The sequence below is a fragment of the Carcharhinus amblyrhynchos genome, chromosome 30, assembly GCF_965287045.1.
Source record: "Carcharhinus amblyrhynchos chromosome 30, sCarAmb.v2.hapA, whole genome shotgun sequence".
Classification (NCBI taxonomy): Eukaryota; Metazoa; Chordata; class Chondrichthyes; order Carcharhiniformes; family Carcharhinidae; genus Carcharhinus; species Carcharhinus amblyrhynchos.
In genome coordinates this window covers 2,386,589-2,408,824 of record NC_137353.1, presented here as the reverse complement: position 1 = coordinate 2,408,824, position 22,236 = coordinate 2,386,589, and the positions used below count along the sequence as shown (strand labels likewise).

The 22,236-nt window shown below is 43.1% G+C and overlaps 1 protein-coding gene across 1 annotated transcript in view; it reads right to left on the bottom strand.

Annotated features, from left to right (window-relative positions):
- lrrc47 (leucine rich repeat containing 47) overlaps positions 1-22,236 on the bottom strand; it is a 33,917-nt gene that overhangs the window by 1,457 nt on the left and 10,224 nt on the right. Inside the window, exons 3-6 of the mRNA XM_080215213.1 lie at positions 22,090-22,206; positions 14,707-14,822; positions 11,749-11,851; positions 8,776-8,865 (exon numbers count right to left, since the gene is read on the bottom strand). Coding sequence (XP_080071339.1) covers positions 8,776-8,865; positions 11,749-11,851; positions 14,707-14,822; positions 22,090-22,206 — 426 coding nt within the window. The remainder of the gene's footprint in view (positions 1-8,775; positions 8,866-11,748; positions 11,852-14,706; positions 14,823-22,089; positions 22,207-22,236) is intronic.

Here is a 22,236-nt window from a genome sequence, read left to right as displayed (position 1 = left end):
TTGCAAGTTATTTGATTCTGGAGTTGAGAGGGCTTTCAGTCTCTTTTAAGGAGAGACTGAGTAGACTGGGGCTAAACGCATTGGAATTCAGAAGAATGAGGAGAGATCTGCACAAGCTACACAAATGAAAAGTGGAGCTTGTTCAAGGAACAAATACTGTGTGTCCTTGATAGGTACGTCCCTGTCAGGCAGGGAGGAAATGGCCAAGTGAGGGAACCATGGTTCACAAAGAGGTTGAATGTCTTGTCAAGACGGAATAGGAGGTGTATGCAAGGATGAAGGAACAAAGTTCAGTTGGATTGCTTGAGGGTTACAAGATAGCTAGGAATGAATTAAAGAAAGGGCTTAGGAGAGCTCGGAGGGGTCATGAGAAGTCCTTGGTAGGTCGAATAAAGGAAAACCCCAAGGCTTTTTACTCTTATGTGAGAAATAAAAGAATGACCAGGGTGAGGTTAGGGCCAGTCAAGAATAGTAGTGGGAACTTGTGCATGGAGTCAGAAGAGATAGGTGAGGCGTTGAATGAATACTTTTCTTCAGTGTTCACCAAGAAGAGAGGCCATGTTTGAGGATGAGTGCGTGATACGGGCTGATAGGATGGAGGAGGTAGATGTTCTGAGGGAAGATGTATTAGCAATTTTGAAAAACCTGAGGGTCGATAAGTCCCCCAGACCAAATGGGATACATCCTAAGATACTTTAGGAGGCAAGGGATGAGATTGCAGAGTCTTTAACTTTGATCTTTGGGTCCTCACTGTCCACGGGGATTGTGCCAGAGGACTGAACAGTGCAGAATGTTGTTCCTCTCTTCAAGAAAGGAAATAGGAATGACCCTGGTAATTATAGGCCAGTCAGTCTTACTTCGGTGGTCAGTAAGTTAATGGAAAGGATCCTGAGGGATAGGATTTATGACCATTTGGAAAGATGCAGCTTAATCAGGGATAGTCAGCACGGTTTCGTGGGGGTAAGTCCTGCCTCACAAATTTGTTTGAATTCTTTGAGGAGGTAACTAAGTGTGTAGATGAAGGTAGAGCAGTTGATGTCGTATACACGGATTTTAGTAAAGCATTTGATAAGGTTTCGAGAGTAGCCTAGTACTTTGCGTCGTTCTGTGTAGGCTTAAACTGGATCAGCAGATGGGCACCACGACAGCTCAGTGGCTATCACTGTATGCCGTGCAGATACATGGATTTGGGCCAGTGTCTGTGGGAGTTTGCGCATTCTCCCCGTGGTTGCGGGGGTTTCCTCTGGGCGCTCCGGTTTCCTCCCACACCCCAAAGATGTGCTCTTAGGCTGATTGGTGTAACAAATTGTTCCTAAATTATTCTCCCCTTAATCTGGTTTCCAATGGGGGTACCATAAGCATGGACATGGGTCAAGGGTGGAGGAGGAAAAGCACATTGTTAAAATGGTGGCGTGGACTCGTTGGGCCGAAGGGCCTGTTTCCCGTGCTGTGTTGTTCTTTGTTCTTCTTTGTTCCCTATGATAGGCTCATGAAGAAAGGAGGTGTGGGATAGGAGGAAATTTGGCTGATTGGATAAGTAACTGGCTGTATCATAGAAGACAGAGGGTGGTCGTGGAGGGAAAATTTTTAGACTGGAGGCCAGTTACCAGTGGTGTACCAGAGGGATCAGTGCTGGGTCCTCTGCTATTTGTGATTTGGAAGAGGGGGCTGAAGGGTGGGTTAGTAAATTTGCTGATGAAACCAAGAGTGGTGGAGTAGTAGATGAGGTGGAGGGCTGTTGTAGGCTACAAAGAGATACTGAAAGAATGCAGAGCTGGGCAGAAAAGTGGCAGATGGAGTTTAACCCTGATAAGTGCAAGGTGATTCATTTTGGCAGGACAAACTTGAATGCGGATTACAGGGTCAACAGCAGGGTTCTGAGGAGTGTGGAGGAACGGGGAGATCTTGGGGTTCATATCCAGAGATCTCTGAAGGTTGCCACTCAAGTGGATAGAGCTGTGAAGAAGGCTTATAGTGTGTTAGCGTTTATTAACTGGGGTTTGAGTTTAAGAGTCGTGGGGTTATGTTGCAACTATACAGGACCTTGGTGAGACCACATTTGGAATATTGTGTGCAGTTCTGGTCACCTCACTATAAGAATGATGTGGAAGCATTGGAGAGAGTGCGGAGGAGATTTACCAGGATGCTGCCTGGTTTGGAGGGTAGGTCTTATGAGGAAAGGCTGAGGGAGCTGGGGCTTTTCTCCTTAGAGCCGAAGACTATGAGAAGCAACTTAGAGGTTTATAAGATGATGAGAGGGATTGATAGAGTGGACGTGCAGAGACTATTTCCTTGGGTGGATATAGCTGTTGCTAGGGGGCATAACTATAAGGTACATGGTGGGAGATAATAGGAGGGATGTCCAAGGTAGATTTTTTTACTCAGAGAATGGTTAGAGTGTGGAATCACAGCTGCCTGCTGTGATAGTGGAGTTGGACACTTTAGGGAACTTTCAAGTGGTTATTGGATAGGCACATGGAACACACCAGAATGATAGGGAGTGGGATAGGTTGATCTTGGGTTCGGACAAAGCTCAGCACAACTTCGAGTGCCGAAGGGCCTGTACTGCGCTGTACTGTTCTATGTTCTATCTTATAGAAACATAAGATTATGAAGAGAATAGATAAGATAGTAGCAGGGAAGTTGTTTCCACTGCCAGGTAAAACGAGAATTAGGGGACATGGCCTCAAAATAAGGGGAAGTAGATTGAGGACTGAGTTGGGGAGGAACTTCTTCACCCAAAGGGTTGTGAATCTGTGGAATTCTCTGCCCAATGAAGCAGTTGGGGCTACCCCATTAAATGCTTTTAAGGCAAGGATAGATAAATTTTTGAACAGTAAAGGAATTAAGGGTTAGTGAGTGGGCGGGTAAGTGGAGCCGAGTCCACAAAAAGATTAACCATGATCTTATTGAATGGCGGAGCAGGCTCAAGGGGCCAGATGGCCTACTCCTGCTCCTAGTTCTAATGTTCTTATTTCAATTACTAAAAGAATGGGATTAACCATATTTAAGGAACCTTAGTTTGTCTTCTCCTCCTAATAGTAAGCGTTGAAGTCAATGGAATTGCCCCGACTATCACACTGGCTGTATTCAGTAAAATTTATTTATTAGTCACAAGTAGTCCTACGTTAACACTGCAATGAAATTACTGTGAAAATCCCCTTAGCCCTGACTAAATAGAACCAGGAGCCTAATCGCACTGTGTGACTGAATGGAAAAGATATTTATCGGTGAGCAACCAGAGCAATCCACACCTGCAAGAAGACATTTTTAAATGCATCTTCTATGGATCATAAGAACATAAGAACATAAGAACATAAGAAATAGGAGCAGGAGTAGGCCATCTGGCCCTTCGAGCCTGCCCCGCCATTCAATAAGATCATGGCTGATCTGTCGTGGCTCAGTTCCACTTTCCCGCCCTCTCCCCATAACCCTTAATCCCCTCTCTTATCAAAAACCCATCAACCCGCTTCTTAAAAATATTTAGCGAGGCAGCCTCCACCACTTCAACGGGCAGAGAATTCCAGAGATTCACCACCCTTTGAGTGAAGAAGTTCCTCCTCAACTCCGTTCTGAACTGCCCCCCCTTTATCTTGAGGCTGTGCCCCCTAGTCCTACTGTCTTTTTTGAGCGGGAAGAGTCTTTCCACCTCTATCCTATCCATCCCATTCATCATCTTATACGTCTCAATGAGATCTCCCCTCATTCTTCTAAACTCTAACGAGTACAAGCCTAGTTTATTCAGCCTCTCCTCATAGCTCAACCCCCTCAACTCCGGTATCAGCCTAGTAAACCTCCTCTGCACTCCCTCCAAGGCCAAAATATCCTTGCGCAGGTGCGGCGCCCAAAACTGCACACAGTACTCCAGCTGCGGCCTCACCAATGCCCTATACAGCTGCAGCAAGACCTCCCTACTTTTATATTCAATCCCCCTCGCTATGAAGGCCAGCATCCCATTCGCCTTCCTGACCACCTGCTGCACCTGCAGGCTGGGTTTTTGCGACTCATGCACAAGGACCCCGAGGTCCCTCTGCGCCATTAATACAGCAAAATACTCTCAAACTGATCCCTTTCCAATGACACTGGAGACAGATTCTCCAGTTTCCTGAAATAATTTTATATGCAGTAGCTGAAAGCTGAGTGTTAGAAAAGCAGTGAGTTGTAGCAGCATTGCAAACAGTGAGAAGAAGGAACAATTAGTGTTAGGGTGGGGGAGGGATCAATTGTACATGAAATTGTTGACAGTACTTAACGTACATCTTTTAAAGGAGGTTTCATTTTTGTTTGTGGCTGCTCTGCCTTCTCCAGTGGGGGAAATGGTACAAATAATTTAACCAAGCCAGCAGTTTCACTGGCCTGCATGGGCAGACTGAGGCACTGGAAACATGCGCGTTCATCACGGATATTGAGAAGCAAGGAATGCAATGGGGCGAAGTGGAACACAACTAAGTGAATAGTAATTTCAGAGTATCTACACACACAATGAAATGAATGACCTCTTTCTATTCCATTAAATTCCATGTTTCTTCCAGCAGTCAGTACTTATTACTGCTCCTGAGGGGGATGTCTGCCACGTGCTTAAGATTCTACAGACTGGGAAATCTACTAAACAGACTGTGTGTCAAATGGAGTGTACGTTCCCCATTCCTGCATCAAGCAATGCAGGCACAGGCTGACAACAGTTAACCGTCAAGCTATCTGATTCACCTGCAATCAGAACCATTGTTTCTGGTCACATACTGGTTGGCAGGATAATCTGGAGCTATCCTAGTCCCAGTGGCAGGATGATACCTTCAAGGCTCACTAACAGGCCAGGTTGCTTGCCAATGGCCCTGTGGAACAATGTGAGTACTAGATTACTGTGTCTGCTGAAGGCCAATCGTTCAGATCCAATCTTAGTTTATCTGACACATCTTCAAGAAGCTAACTCAATCCCAAAGAGACTGTACTTATTGCACCATTAAATGGGGGAATGCACTGATATCATCCCCTTGAGCACTCCATGGATAAACATCACATCATAGTGAACGGTCAGTCCTCGGTAAGACCTTCAGCACAAACTGTGTCCCTCCCTGCAACTCAATCATGGCAAGTACTGACCCTTGTATTGTTGAGCACATGGACTCGATCCCTTTTCCAGATTACAGCTTCCACAGCCGCTGTGATTCTACAGTTTCTTCATGGAGGGTAATGTTTAATTGATAAACAATGTGGTGGCTGACTCCAAAGGGGACAGTTTGCAACCTGCCAGTCACCTCAGTATTCTACTGCTGGTGATAGGGATATCAACAGAAGCTAAAAGTGGGTATCAACTGTGCCATAAAGGCAGATATCACATATTGTGGATACTGGAACCTGAAACAAAAACAGGAAATGCTGGAAAACCTCAGCAGGTTTGACAGCGTCTGTGGAGAAAATAGAGCCAACATTTCAAGTCAGGATGATCTTCTTCAGAGCTAAGAGCAAAGAAAATCGAATAAGATTTATACTATTGGGGTGCAGTGGGGGGTGGGGGGGCCGTTGCTGTCAATGGACAAAGGGAATGTAAATGGTGATGATGAAGGCTGAGAAAGATGCTAAAAGTGTCCATTAAAAGATCCAAATGTGTGAACATTGCCTTGCTTGTGAATCAGGGCTCCCTTTGGTGACTGTGCAATATAGTAAAAGGAAAATAAAATTACTCCAGACCAAATCACCACACCACAGGAAGGCAACTGTGTTTGTGAACACTAAGGTGTGCCATTAAATCAGATGTTTTCCGAAGTTTGTGTTAACTAATCTTTCACAGTGTACCACACAGAGCAGTCAATGCTCTGTATTCCAGGAGAATGCTTCCTCAGGCAGCTATTTCTCACAAATAGTTTATTTACATAAAAGGGACAGCTAGCTCAACCAGAGCATGATTCCGCGAACATGTTCCTATTGTCAGATGTTAATAAAACACACTGCTCTGATTTTAGTATTACAAAAGGGCATGGTGCACAGTACAAAAGGAAATGTACAGGATATGACTGTGGTACAGATTGTAGCCAATAACAATAGTTCGATTAATTGTTTGATTCCCAAACCCAAGTTTAAATACATTCTTACATTAATTCTGCCAAACTGGCATGAAACCATGCCTGTCCATGAATTACAAAGCCCCTCTGTGTGGCCCCTGGTACAATTGTTGCAAATGTCTGATTCTCTCCAGAGAGTGTGTGTGAGAGAGTGAGAGAGAGAGTGTGTGTGTGAATGAGGGCGAGTGAGGGGGTCATTATTAAATGAGGGTGAGTGAGGGGGTTATTATTAAATGAGGGCGAGTGAGGGGGTTATTATTAAATGAGGGCGAGCGAGGGGGTCATTATTAAATGAGGGTGAGTGAGGGGGTCATTATTAAATGAGGGCGAGTGAGGGGGTTATTATTAAATGAGGGCGAGTGAGGGGGATTATTATTAAATGAGGGCGAGTGAGGGGGTTATTATTAAATGAGGGCGAGCGAGGGGGTCATTATTAAATGAGGGTGAGTGAGGGGATTATTATTAAATGAGGGCGAGCGAGGGGGTCATTATTAAATGAGGGTGAGTGAGGGGGTCATTATTAAATGAGGGTGAGTGAGGGGGTTATTATTAAATGCATTGATGTTAATTTCCCAAAATTCATTAGATTCTGGAAAGTTTCATCAGACTGGAAAGTAACAAAAGTAATCCCTCAATTCAAGAGGGGAAGGAAGCATAAAAACAGGAAACTATCAGTTAGTTAACTTGATTTGTCATGGGAAAGGCGTTAGAATCGATTATTAAAGAGGTTTTAGCCAGACACCTAGATAAACGCAGGGTAATTGGGAAGAGCCAGCATGGTTTTACGATGGGGAAATCATGTTCAACCAATTTATTATTAGAGCTTTTTGAAGGAGCAACATACTCGATAGAGGAGAGCCTTTACTGTACTTCGATTTCCTGAAGGCATTTGATAAAATGTTACATCAAAGGTTATTGCAAAAAATAAAAACTCGTGATCTCAGGGGTAACATGTCAGCCAAGCTTGACAGCTGCCTCAGTGCCAGGGGCCCGAATTCGATTCTGGCCTCGGGTGACTGTATGTGTGGAGTCTGTACATTCTCCCCGTGTCTGCATGGGTTTCCTCTGGGTGCTCTGGTTTCCTCCCGCAGTCCAAAGATTTGCAGGTTAGGTGGCTTGACCATGCTAAATTGCTCAAAGATGTGCAGTTTGGGTTGATTAGCCATGGCAAATGCATGGGTTATGGGCATAGGATGGAAGGGAGATCCTAGGTGGGATTCTCTTTCGCAGAGCAGTTGCAGACATGATGGACCAGGTGCCCTCTTTCTGCGCTGTACAGATTCTATAACCAGTAGTTCAAATTTTGCTAGCGCCGTGCTCATTCTGAAATGGTATCATGTCAGCCACTGTGGGTGCGTCTAAATAACAGTGATGTTGCAGTTATGGTGTATACGTCTACCAGGCATTGCAGTAAAGCAGGGTGAAATTTCCAGGAGGTGGGAGTGGCTTTGCAGTTCAGTTTGGAATCAGGTTTACATGCTATAATGTAAAACACTACCACATGGTTTTGGCTTTGTACCAGTATCATACATTCAAGGCATGGATGCCCCATACATTAATTCATTCCTACTGTGCACAACCTAACCATCCAGGCTTGTGAAAAGCTCTTTCACTTAAATGTTCTTGGAAGCTGATGCAGAGAAACAACAAAAGCTGGAATTTTCAGAGGCCCGCCCAGTGTTGTTATAGACTATTGTGTGGTTAGCGGAGAGCATGGTGGTCTAATACTTAATAATCATACAATCTACCCATGCGACAAGTGGACTGAACAGAAACCTTTTATAGTTCAAAGCCTAGATACAATAGGTTAAAACTACAATAAAGGGGTTGAATTCCTGAGTACAATAAAGAAATCGAGTGATTGTATGAAGAAAAGCTGTTTATATCAGGAGCTGCTCAAATGTCATCACTAAGAACTTGTTACTTACCTATCATGGGACAGTACAAACTATCCATTAATCATTTTATGAATGATATTCAAATCTAAACTTCAAACTTGCATTGAAATAACAAACTTGTTGGTTGTACAGAAAAACAATCACATCCTACAATCATGGAGGCTTTAGCAACTCACCAGAGGGTTACCTGACGAGAGTTTGTGACTCTAGTCAACAACCGATTAATCGGACACAGCATTTTTGAGAGTCTATTGTATTTTCTGAACACCAGGAGTTTATTCTTAGCAGAAACCAAAACAAGACCTGATGGCTGCATTCCTAGACTGTAAAGTACCTGCTCATTGTCTAGACTCTCAAGGCGGCTGGGTGGGGGGGGGGAGGGGTGGCAGGGGGGCAGGGGGGTGAAGATGACCCACCAACACTCTGCCTTAGAGTATGAAACCTTCCTATTAAACTGTGCGGCCAAGCATTTGCCTGGCAAGTACCGTGAAAAATAACACACGTGTGGTGCCACTCAAAAAGATTTAAAGGGATTGTGCACTGAAAAAACTGCCTACACCCAGCAACTAAATTTTAAGGGCAGCACTGAAATGGTGCAAAGCAAAATCCCCAAAACTAAATGTGATTAAAAGTAGTATAGATTCAATATGTAGCTAGCCAAAGTCCCTAATCCAATAAAACTTCGTGGCTAGCATACAAGTCAGGATAATTATAGACTTAATGTGTAACCAGTAGCTACAGGACAAAGGAAACAAAACAGACGAACAATAAGCACCATTGGCTGCACGCAATCTGGTAGGAGATTTGGAGTTACTGACCACAATCAGAGAGTCCATCACGGTTTTGCAGGCCTGCAGGTTTGTGGAGCTGGTGACTTCCAGGAACAGCTGACTGGTGCTCTTTCTAATCTAAAAACAAAATGAAACGTTCAACGTGAAAAATATAGTGGTTTTTTTTGGAGGGGGGAGTTGCATGGACAGTTCTGAGGGAAACTCTTGCACCCAAAATATAAATGCCTTTTCTTTTTACAGATACTGATTGACTTTTTGGTGAGAATGAATGCAGTTTTGACTGGAACACCAAATTATCCATTCTCACTCGCAAAGGGTCCCACCACAGGCGGGACTGGAGAATCCGGCCTATTGTTTTCCCAACACTTTCGATTTATTGTTTTGAAAAATAAGCCAGCATCGGTCACATATTTGTAATAATTAGGGATCTCAAAATGATTTGAACTTTACTCTTAAAGCACTGAACATTACAGTAAGTTATTTTCATGTGTTCTTATATTTATAGAGCTGGAAACATCTCAAAGCACTTTATGGCCAATTATGTACTTTTTAAAGTGTAGTTACTGCTGTAATGTAGGAAATGAGATTTGTGGTTAGCAAGCTCCCATAAACAGAAATGTGATAATCACCAGGTAACTTGTTTCAGTAAGAAGTTCTGATGAAGAGTCAAACAAATTCGAAACATTAACTCTGTTTTCTCTCTCTACAAATGCTGCCAGACATGCTGAGTTTTTCCAGCATTCTCTGGTTTTGCTTAGTAAAACCATAAGATATCGGAACAGAATTAGGCTGTTCAGCCCATCGAGTCTGCTCCGCCATTCTATCATGGCTGATAAGTTTCTCAATTCTATTTTCTCACCTTTTCCCATAACCTTTGATCCCCTTACTAATCAAGAACGTATCTTTGTCTTAAACACACTCAACGTCCTGGCCTCCATAGCATTTAGTGGCAATGAATTCCCTAGAATCACCACCCACTGGCTGAAGAAATCCCCCCTCATCTCAGTTCTAAAGGGTCATCCCTATCCCTGAGGCTGTGCCATCGGATCCTAGGCTTTCCTAGTAATGGAAACATCTTCCCCACGCCCCCTCTATCCAGGCCTTTCAGGTTCCAACATCCATGGTACTTTGTCTATTAGTTTATTATATTTGTTTTAGTTGAGGGAACATTGATCAGGATATATGGAAACTCCCCCATCCTTCTCTGAAACAGTGCAATGGGACCTTTAATTATCACCTGAGAGGTTGGACAGGGCCTTAATTTAATGTCTCTTCTGAAAGATAGGGAGCTCTGCACTGCTGGAGGTGCTCAGTACTCCATCATAGCGTCAGCTTTGACATTTTTGCTCAATTTGTGGAACGAGGCATGAACCCACAATTTCCGACTCTAAAGGGGACTGCGCTACCAAATGGACCACAGCTTGAAGATGTCCATTCACACCGATTTTCTACAAAATTAAAGTAAAAAAGAAAATTTCCTTTTGTTGTCCCAATAGCTTATTGGTGACACACAGTAAACCAGAAAGGCGAGGAAGGGACCAGCTTTAATTGCCAAATAGCACTGAGTTAATCGGTCTCCGCAGTGCGAGACGGAGGAGCAAAGGACGGTTTCAATGCTCAAATTATGATTGAAAATGAAGAACTTTGGCCAGCTTTTGTTACCATCTTGCATTCCTGCTTGAAGTGAGCGTGTTTGGATATTAGATGATGACAAGGATTGAGCTAGGATACAATGCACCTCCGAACTAAAATAATTTGGCAGCACTCGGAGGTTTTACCTGGACAATCACTTGGTTGATACAATGGAGGGTGACAGAAAACTTTCAAACCAATTACACAGCAAGATTATACGGCCTTCAGTGATGAAGGGGAGAAAATCAGGGAGAGAAGTTGTTTTTTTGGTAAAATCAAGTAGAAATGTCATATCATTGTTTCATTCTATTAAAAACAATATGAACAGAGGAATGCTGAGAACAGCAAGCTGTGTTTCATCTATACCTTTATTCCCAGGGTTAACATCTTTACAATTGGACATAAAACAGCCCTCTTGTCTATTATTTTCCTTGCGCCAATCAAAGTGGGGACAGAACAATTCCATTTCAGTTATCCCGAGCCAACATCAAGGATTAGGGATCAGGCACCGCCTTGCTCTGCTACCCAACTACTGTCGAAGAAAATCTCTACCAAATCAGTGGAAAACATTTTCATTTCCTGCTAAAGGCATTCTGTCCTCTCTTACTGAGAGACATTGCCAATGGGCCTCTTCTGCATTGTATGATTCTATGATATTGCCAACTAGCAGTTCTGTGCTACAGGTCCAATTCCGTCCAAATGGATCATAATTGCCCAAATTCATTTCATGAAAGCTGTGTAGGGCAGCATGGGGGCGCAGTGGTTAGTGCTGCTGCCTCACAGCGCCAGGGACCCGGGTTTGATTCCCAGCTTGGGTCACTGCCTGTGTGGAGTCTGCACGTTCTCCCAGTGTCTGCGTGGGTTTCCTCCAGGTGCTCTGGTTTCCTCCCACAGTCTGAAAGACGTGCTGGTTAGGTGTGTTGGCCATGCTAAATCTTCTCTCAGTGTACCCAAAGAGGCGCTGGAATGTGGCAATTAGGGGATTTTCACAATTCATTGTAGTGTTAATGTAAGCCTACTTATGACAATAATAAATAGAACTAAACTGTACAATCTACCAGACTGGCTGGCCATCAGGTTAGGCTGTATTTGTATTTAGGCCCCATAATAAAAGCATCCAACACGTTGCTGACCTAACGCCCTAAAATTTATTAACTTCATGATAGATCCACCTACAAGAACAATGAGGTGCATTCGATAAGAGAAGTTATTTCAGATTGCTTTCCACGTATATTACTTGTAAATGTTTTTCCTGTGAAGGAATGCTGTAAAGAACAGACTTAATGGAAAACCTAACTATGACTCACCCTTGACCTTCTGCTGTAAGGAGTAATGGCTAATTATTAAATACATCGCTAGGAAACCTACCTTTGTTTTATCACTGTTAGTAATTGGTGGGAATGAAATGACATCATCTTCAGCATCAACCAAACAAGGAAAATTTTCTTTTCCGTTAAGTAACTGGAGATATCTAGAAAATGGAGACAGACAAGCACACACAAAATTCAGGAGCAGCCTATGGCCAAGATATCATTGTCTATCCACCATACAGCACAATACATGACATAACACATACACAACATGACACACACACACACACGACACACACTCTAACGTCCTGGTAAGTTATTCGTTACACATTTTATGTGCTACTATTTACATCAAAGTCTAAGAATGGACATTGGCTTTTTCTAGAAACCCTTAAACCTACTCAGGATTCCATGCATGGGATGTAGGATAGACTTAATTGTAATGTTCTCCATTATCCAATAGACTGCCAATACTGAAGGGCAAATTATACTCTTTTAGCGTGGTTGATTAACGTGTACAACTGGTCTTCTTTCTGGCATCACTTTAAGGCAAAAAATTAACTCATCTGTTGTAACAACAGTGTGATGCCCAACAAAACACAATGTTAGCAAGGATATGATGTGAGCATTCACGTCAAAAGATAGTGACAATAAATCTGCCTGTTAGTATCTGCTTATTAGAGAGTGATTACATGGATACAATAAATACAGGGTTGCTGGAGTCCACTCAATTCCATCAAGGAAAACTGTCAGTACCTTCATAATTGGGGTTGTGAGATGAATAGCAACACTGTCAAGTTTTGTACTGTCTGCAAATTTTGAAATTGTGTTCCTGTACACTGAGGTTTAGGTCATTAATACTTAATGTTGTATGTACACTGTGATCTAGGTCATTCATAGATAATGTTGTATCACTTACACTTCTGTGATGACACAGTTTTATAATAAGCTGAAGGAGGACATGGTTTTGTTTTTACCTGAGACAACAATAAATAAACTTTCCATGTATTGGTGACTGAGATCTAACACTGGGTGATGCTAACACCGAATGTCATTGCATTCACCCCAGTCAGTATACCTACAATCCTTGACCTCAATTCAAATAATTAGGAAGCGGCCTGTAAACTCCCCAATGGCTCACTACATTTATCTAGTCAGAAACTACGTCATAACAACTAAGAAAGTCCAAAATTCATTAGCTGATTGGTCTTGAATCAACTCTCAGTCTGGATGGTCCTAAAGTTAACTTCAGCCTCCAGGAATAAGGAGTCCCTGCCCTTGAATACCATCAAGCAACCCCTACTGAAAGACAATATACTGGGAATATCAGCTGGGAATAGGATCAGGCATGGATTTGGCCAGCTTATGGATGAATTGTTTCCACAACAGCTATCATTTGAGTGAGAAATGGGAACTTGCGTAACACTGTGGGATAGAACCCAGCAGAGAATCGATGCCTTCAGAAGGGGAAAAAACAGGCAGTTTATAAACAAAAAGACAATTAAAGCCAAATTGACCCTTTTTTTTTGTCAGAGGTTCTACTCTGCCCCAGGTCCACCCCACTAGCAGACTGCCAGGAGAATGTGCAGCTAAGGATTCTGGCACCATCTCCAGTAAAAAATAAGTACCTGTGTGGTAATGGGTATATATTTTTAGTGGGGGTGGCACAGTGGTTAGCACTGCTGCCTCATAGCGCCAGGGAGCCAGTTTCAATTCCGGCCTCGGGTGACCTTGTGGAATTTGCACGTCCAACCCTGCGTGGGCTTCCTCCAGGTGCTCCTGTTTCCTCCCACACTCCTATCTAAATGACCTGGATGAGGAAGTGGAGGGATGGGTTAGTAAGTTCGCCGATGACACGAAGGTTGGTGGTGTTGTGGATAGTTTGGGGGGGATGTCAGAAGTTGCAGCGTGACATAGATAGGATGCAAGACTGGGTGGAGAAGTGGCAGATAGGCTTCAATGCGGATAAATGTGTAGTGGTCCATTTTGGCAGGACCAATGGGATGCAGGAGTGCAATATCAAGGGTAGGACTCTTGGCAGTGTAGAGGAGCAGAAGAATCTTGGGGTCCGGGTCCATAGGACTCTTAAATCAGCCTTGCAGGTGGAGGATGTGGTCAAGAAGGCGTATGGTGTACTGGCCTTCATTAATCGAGGGATTGAGTTTAGGGGTCAGGAGGTAATGCTGCAACTTTATAAGACCCTTCTCAGACCCCACTTGGAGTACTGTGCGCAGTTCTGGTCACCTCACTACAGGAAGGATGTGGAAGCTATTGAGATGGTGCAGAGGAGATTTACAAGGATGTTGCCTGGATTGGGAGGCAGGCCTTATGAAGATAGGTTGAGGGAGCTAGGGCTCTTCTCCCTGGAGAGACAAAGGTTGAGAGGCGACCTGATAGAGGTTTATAAAATGTTGAGAGGAATAGATAGAGTGGATTCTTGGAGGCTATTTCCCAGGGCTGAAATGGTCGCTACGAGAGGACGCAGGTTTAAGGTGCTGGGAAGCAAGTACAGAGGAGATGTTAGGGGTAAGTTTTCCACTCAGAGGGTGGTGAGTGAGTGGAATCGGCTGCCGTTGGTGGTGGTAGAGGCGAACTCGCTGGGGTCTTTTAAAAGACTTCTGGATGAGTATATGGGATCTAATGGGATTGGGAGTTACAGATAGTTCTATGGCCTGGTGGGTATGGATGTGATTGGCGCAACTTGTGGGCCAAAGGGCCTATTTGTGCTGTAAAGTTCTATGTATCCAGGTTAAGTTAATTTGCCATGCTAAATTGCACATAGTGTCCCAAGATGTGTAGGTTAGATGGATTAGCTATGGGAAATGGGTGGGGTAATGGGGATGGGGGGGAAGGAGAGGGCTTGTGTGAGATACTCTGTCAGAGAGTTGGTGCTGACACAGTGGGCTGGAGGGCCTCTTCTGCACTGTCTGGATTCTATGATTTGTTATCTAAACGGCAACAATGACAGAGAGAAGCTGCAACAAAACCAATGAAAGAGCATTTGTGTGTTACTGACTTGTGAAGTCCTGAAATATTTTGGCGTTTTTTTTGTTTTCGTTGTTCATCAGCTTCCACCTGTAACTGTCGCACCAAATCAGCTGCCTTTATCTCCTTCCTTCCGAGAGGTGTAATCTAAAAGTTAAAACAGAATTGTAAGCTCCAGTGTTAAATGTCTTCAAAAAGCGGATGTGTAGTTGGTGGAAAACAGGGATGAAGGCTGCCACAAGACCTCAATGTAAGAAAGCATTAATTCACATTACAGGTACCAACAAAATCTTTCACTCCATTGTCAGCCACAACAACTGAACTCAACTCAAAACACAGTTCATGGTTAAGAACACAAGAGCTAGGAGCAGGAGTAGGCCATCTGGCCCCCTGAGCCTGCTCCGCCATTCAATAAGATCATAGCTGATCTTTGTGTGGACTCAGCTCCACTTACCCACCTGCTCACCATAACCCTTAATTCCTTTACTGTTCAAAAACTGATGTCCTTGCCTTAAAAACATTCAATGAGATAGCCACAATTGCTTCACTGGGCAGGGAATTCCACAGATTCACAACCCTTTGGGTGAAGAAGTTCCTCCTCAACTCAGTCCTAAATCTGCTTCCTCTTATTTTGAGGTCATGTCCCCTACTTCGAGTTTCACCTGCCAGTGGAAACAATCTCATGCTTCTATTCATTGGTTGTATCCATAGTTTCCAAATACAATACATTACTGCTGATTTTTTCATCTACTCTAACTTTCTGATGATTAGTTTGTTTGTACTTTACAGGAAAAGACGTATTTATGAAAATACCAAGCAGCCTTTAATAGGGACACAATGACTTTTTAAAATGGAATCTTTGGTCACTGAAGTGCATACATTCCATTCCAAGGATACAATGGGTTGAAATATATGTTTGCAATTTACTTTCAATAACTCGATTTTTAAAAAGAATCAGATTTGTCAATAATAACTGAAGTGAAAGCTGTTCAGTTTGAAAGGCGAGCAAGGCCACCCTAAAGATCCTGTTCACAAACTGCTGCACAAAGCAAGTTTGCTATATTGCATAGTAACAATCGCAGCATTAATGATCAACCCTGCTTTAAAAAAAGTACATTCCTCTAAATCAGAGACAGGGCACTCTCCACGAGGAAATGATAGAGTTTTTTCAATTTCCATTGTTCTGTGTTGCGTGCTGTGCCTTCAGTTGCCAAGGCCCTGGCTCTGGAATTTCCCCCTTAAATCTCTCTGCTGATTTATCTCTCCTCTTTCGGAGAATTCAAGAAGATTAGTCAAGCGTGACCTTCCCTTTTGAAATCCATGCTGTTATATTTTGGTTTCTAGATGTGTTTTTATTATGTTTTCACAAATTCCATTATTTTTTCTAACTAACTGGACTGCGCTCCGTTTCCCATTTTAAAAACAGGAATCAAGTCAACTGCTTGTTTGGTTGTTTTGAATGCTTTCACATGTTTTTTTCGGTAGACAATGGAGTGGTGATGCAAGGTTTCTGCTCCTTCCATGGTCAACAAGTCTTGGGAGTGGGGCGTGAATCTGGGGCCTCTTGGCTCAAAGGCAGGAACACGAAACACATCCACTCCAGCTTCTAAATCAGTCATACCTCCGTCCTTTTGCACTGTACCTTTTCCTAGTTAATTTTTTAGAAAGTAATCGTACTCTGCCATCTCCTGCCTATCTTCTTTTAAATGATTTCCCTAATTCCATTCTCAGGCCTTGAAAATAACTTACTTCCAATATAATCACAGGATTATAGAATCCCTACAGTGCAGAAGGTGGCTATTCGGCTCATCAAGCCTGCATCGACAACAATCCCACCCAGGCTCCATCCCCTCAACCCCCATATTTACCCTGCTAGTCCCCCTGACACTTAGGGGCAATTTAGAATGGCTAATCAACCTAACCTGCACATCTTTGGAGTGTGGGATGAAACCAGGGCACCCAGAAGAGACCCATGCAGGCACAGGGAGAACGTGTAAACTCCACACAGTCACCAAGACTGGAATTGAATGCAGGCTCCTGATGCTGTGAGGCAGCAGTGCTAACCACTATTTTAAAGTTTATTTATTAGTGTCACAAGTAGGCTTACATTAAATACTGCAACAGACTTACTGCGCCACCACACCACTCAATATTACATCAATCTTTCTCTTGTATCCTTCCCAATCTCTTCTCTTAAATCTCATTTGCATTTTTACTTCAAATACAACAGCACAAACAGTAGATGTCAAACGGTGCCAAAATTCTCCTTACATTGGAAGGCAAGAGACAGCTAAAGTTAAAGTTTATTTATTTGTCATAAGTAGGCTTACATTAACACTGCAATAAAGTTACTGTGAAAATCCTCCAGTTGCCACACGCCGGTGCCTGTTTGGGTACACTGAGGGAGAATTTAGCATGGACAATGCACCAAACCAGCACACTTTTCAGACTGTGGGAGGAAACCGGAGCACCCAGAGGAAACCCACACAGACATGAGGAGAACTTGCAATTTCCGCACAGTCACCCATGCTGGGAATCGAACCTGGGTCTCTGGCGCTGTGAGGCAGCAGTGCTAACCATCGTGCCACCGTGCTGCTGTCCACACATTATTGATTGTTTCACTAATCCTTCTTGAGATTAGGCACTTTAGACAATTAAAACATATCCAGAATCACTGACAGGGCAATCATTATGACTAATGAACAACCAAAGTTACCAAGCAGCAGCTCCATAAAGCTCAGTGATGTCAGTAAGGACGCAAACAAAACTCATTCTGCATCATGACAGCCCATGCTGCCCCAATAGCTGAACTCCATTCGTGTTGGAAAGGCAAATTTCAGCAATCACTCAAACAAACAAATCTCAACTTAGTAAGATTACATAGTCATTAGACTCAGTAAATAAAACCCTTTGTGGAACTGAGCCATACAATTCAGCAAAGTTTATTTATCTTTTCATTATTCCTACATGGCGTGTGAGCATTGCTGGCAAGGCCAGCATTTGTTGCCTGTCCCCAATTGCTCTTGAACTGAGTGGCTCGCTCTGCCATAGGCAGTTAAATGTCAATCACAATACGATGGGTCTGGAGTCACGTAGACCTAACCAGGTAAGAATGGCAAGCCAACAATCAATGATAGTTCATGGTCACCATTACTGAGGCTAGCTTTATATTCCAGATTTATTAATTCATTTAAACTCCATCAGCTGCCTGGAGGGATTTGAATCCCCAGAGCATTAGTCTGGGCCTGTGGATTACTAGCCCAGTGACAATACCACCATGTCACCATCTGGTGACAGGGACGGGGACCAAAGTGTCATTGTAATCAAGGACACAGGCTTGCACGCCATCCTGGAACTATCAAACCATCTGAATGAATTTGTCTGGGTGCTCAAACCTGCCCAATATCTTCCTAAACCAGTCACTGCCGAATGCCAAAGGTTTTCTTTAAGTAAAAGTTGGTGAACCGGTCAGCATTTTATTCTTCACACTTCTCCTGCAGTTGACGAGCAGCAAATACCAAGTCCTCTTCGGCTCAACGCTCCAGAAGAACGTGTGCTGATTTTCCTATGTAAGGTAAGTTTTGCCCAAATGTGAAATTTATATTGGGCTAGCTGTCCGTCCGCTAGGGCAGTTCCCTGTTCTGGTCTGTCGGTGTTGCTCATGAGAGTGCGCACACTCCACGCGTCAAAAGTGAGATACGTCACATTTGCTTTCTCTCGCTTTTGATATTGCTACGGCCAGGTTTTGGTAAAGCTGGCCAGGTTTTGGTTAAACGGGCAATGTTTGGGGCATGTTTTCTAGCCCCTTCCTCAGTCTAAGGAGGTGAGCAGTGTGGTCCTGAAAAGGGCTGCTCAGTCACTCAGACGGCTGCTTTGGTGGAGCGAGGGACCACCCTATAGCCTGAGCATGGTCAGCATCTTCACAATGTTACAACAACAACTGCTCCAGTGGGCTGGATATGTCACCAGAATGTCCAACAACCCACTCCCTAAGTGAATCTTCCTCAGTGAACTGCACTTTCCATGAATAGAGCACTTTCCATGATGGCCAGAAACAATATTTCACGGAGACCCTGAAAATCCCCCTCAAGGTTTTGAAATTGACACTGCGTCATTGGAGGTCCTTGTCCAGGATCACTCAGCCTGCAGGAGTGCAATTGCCAGAGGCACATCAGCAAGCAAGGAGCAATGGACAGTGTCAACCCAAATAAGGGCAAGGCACGTAATAACCATGAGAACAATGTCCCCAACTACGCCAGCCTCACTGCACTGGAACTTTCCATGCAAAGTAGGACTCATCAGCCACCTTCACACCCAACACCCAGATGACAAATGAAGATGGTCTTCTTCAATACTCGAGGACGAATATTATGCACAAATATATATGTATGTATACACACACATAGATACATACACCACCATCACCTCCAAAATTTTAAGTTTGTTTATTGTTGTTTTGATAAGTTAACTGACCTCAGTCCACACAGCAGTGGTACTGTGATAGTCTCTCAAACTCATTGTTTACTGCCCTCTAAACTCTATAGAAAGGCCTCATCAAACTCTCCTCGCTTAACTTTTACAAAGAGTACCTGCTCGTTGGCAATAAATAAACCCACATTTCCTCTGGTTTGTGTCTTACCGAACCTCATGCTGCACTCCAACCCCCTCATCATTAGCAAAAGCCCTCACTGTAAGATATTGCTCATTAATAACAACACCATGGCCAGAATTTTACCGACCCTCGTGCCAAAGAAATTGGAGTGGGTGAGGAGCAGAACATGGAAAGATCTGTTGACCTCAGGGTTGGGATTTTACCATTTGGGAGCAAGGCCGTAAAATCCCGTCCTATTTCTATTTCCTCATTAATGCCAGAGTGTACTTACACAATGAAATATCAGAGGGGTTTCTATTCTCTCAGCCTTACTTAATGACATCTGGATTTTTTTTGCACTTTTGAAGACATTAAATAACCAATTAAACTAAATCAAATAAACTGGGGGGGGGGGTGCAAATTAAAGTGGCACCCCTTTAAAAGGGAAGGAAAAGTGAATCACAAAAGAAACTTAAAAGATTAAAGCAAAAACTTTTGATTTCCAGCATCACACTTACAACAATGATATTACTGCTGGGATAGGTGATTGTAACGAATGTAGTTAAATACTGAGGGAACACACTAGTTGCAAATGAACTGAAGTTTTGAACATGATCAAGCCACTTAATCTGGCAATCTCCAGTTGCTGCTGTATCATCTTATCCTTAAACTTTCCATGTAGACAGAAATGAAGTACTGGAAGCCAACTCATTCATAATTTACAACGTGTGTTTTGTGACATGTATCTCAGCAACAATCTTCACAAATTAAAGTAATTACTTGATATCCAAAAGTCAATTTCCCACTAATTACTTAACTTCTCGTACTCTTCATTATTCCCGACAGTAATGGGGCTCTACAAAAAGCTGAAGGTGATTAATAACCGCATGCTGCATTGGGTTACTTTGTTTATTCACTCACTAAAACAGCAGGCAAAGGAAGGTTAAACTTACTGCAAGGCCTGGATAGCGTGCACATGGAGACGGTGTTTCCAATAGTAGGAAAAACTAGAACCAGAGGGCACAGCCTCAGACTAAAGGGAGAAGCCTTTAGAACAGAGACGAGGCGGATTTTTTTCAGCCAGAAAGTAGTGAATCCGTGGGACTCTTTGCTGCAGAGGGCTGTGGGGGCCAGGTCACTGAGTGTCTTCAAGATAGAGATAGATAGGTTCTCGATTAATAAGCGGATCAGGGATTATGGGGGAAAGGCAGGAGAATGAGGATGAGAAAATATCAGCCATGATTGAATGGCGGAGCAGACTCGATGGGCCGGGTCTGCTGGCCAGTTAGCAATGCCCGTGTCCCATGAATTAATTTAAAAAATGACTCCGTGCTTCAAGTTCAGGTTTTAAACCTTATAGATGATAATTGCGAGGATGACAGCGAATACTTAATATTTTAATTTGTGAAATCTGCAATTTCAGCATTTGACTGGTATTAGGAGCTACTTTGGGATCTTTCTGAGCTGCATCACTCAGCGTACATTATAAACAGATAAGTGCATAACAATCACACACCCATCTCGGTAAGGCCACCCTCAGTGGAAATGTTGGCTTATTCACTAGTTGGTTGGATTTTCTCTATGATAAAGTATGATCAATGGGAACAGAGTGTATGGTAGAACTGAATGGGGGGAATGGGAAATCTCTGGGAGCCTGGCAAAGGAGATTGATTGATTGATGTGACTATTACAAAGTGGATGTGTTTGGGATGGAGATACTTAACCAAACATTTCCCTAAACCCTGTTTTGTAAAAGAAAATAAACCTCATGATAGAAATGTATGGATACTCATTCATCATAATCTCTACTCAGTTACCTTTCTTTTAGTTAGCACTGTTGTGTATTTGAATTGGACGCAGTCACTGGAATATCACACAAATACCAGTGGAAAAGTGAGAGTCACCAGGATAACTGTACTCTTAACTCCCTCAACTAAAAGACATTCTGTTAAGGCTCTCCAGTAACTCTACCCTGTTCCAGTTTGGCACATTCCAGCTGCTTTACCTATTTTATAATTTACAAATATAGTCCATCTACTTCAACTGCGATGGTTCAAGTCCAAGAGTTCTTTAAAATGTTAAATTATGTATTTAAAAATTAAAGGAACATAAGTAGGACTAGATTGTGAACCATTGAATGAAATGTTGTCCTGGTGAGAACAGAATTTGGAGGCAGTGGCATAGTGGTACTGTTCCTGAACTGGTAATCCAGAGACCCAGGGTAATGCTCTGGGGACCTGGGTTCAAATCCCACCACAGCGGATAGTAAAATTTGAATTCAGTAAAAATAAATAAATCTGGCATTAAAAGTCTAATGATGACCATGAAATGATTGTTGGTCGTGGTAAACACCCATCTGGTTCACTAATGCCCTTTAAAGGAGGACTCCAGAGCCACAGCAACACAGTCGACTCTTAACTTCCCTCCTAAACGGCCTGGCATTCGGTTCAAGGGCAATTAGGGATGGGCAATAAATGCTGGCCTTCACAGCGACACCCACACTCTCTGAACAACAAAAGAAGATTCCTGATCTGGGAAGATAGAGTTGAAAGCTGCATACAATTGGAATGGCTACAGCTGATTCACTAAACTGGACCAAAGTCACAGCTTCATCTCCACATAGAGCTAGATTGGGTTACCTCAATCATATCCAAATATTACATGTGTTCCCACTGTAATACCATGTGGAACATCATTTTAAATTGACACTTTACAAGTTTGTTTTCTGGCATATTAGCATATTTTATAGACAGCCGCTTATTTCATTATTTCTTCGAGTGAATCAAACTTACTGCTGCAACGTGTATGTATCTGCAGATTTACCTTCAAGGACTGGGAGGGTCTGGCATCATACACCAAAGGTCCCTTCAACTTATGTGAATCGTGTGTCGCAATTGTTGCTAATGTTCTTTTCTGGCAGTCATCATCATGTAACTTGGTCTGGGGAAAGAGAATAAGTTACAGTCACTG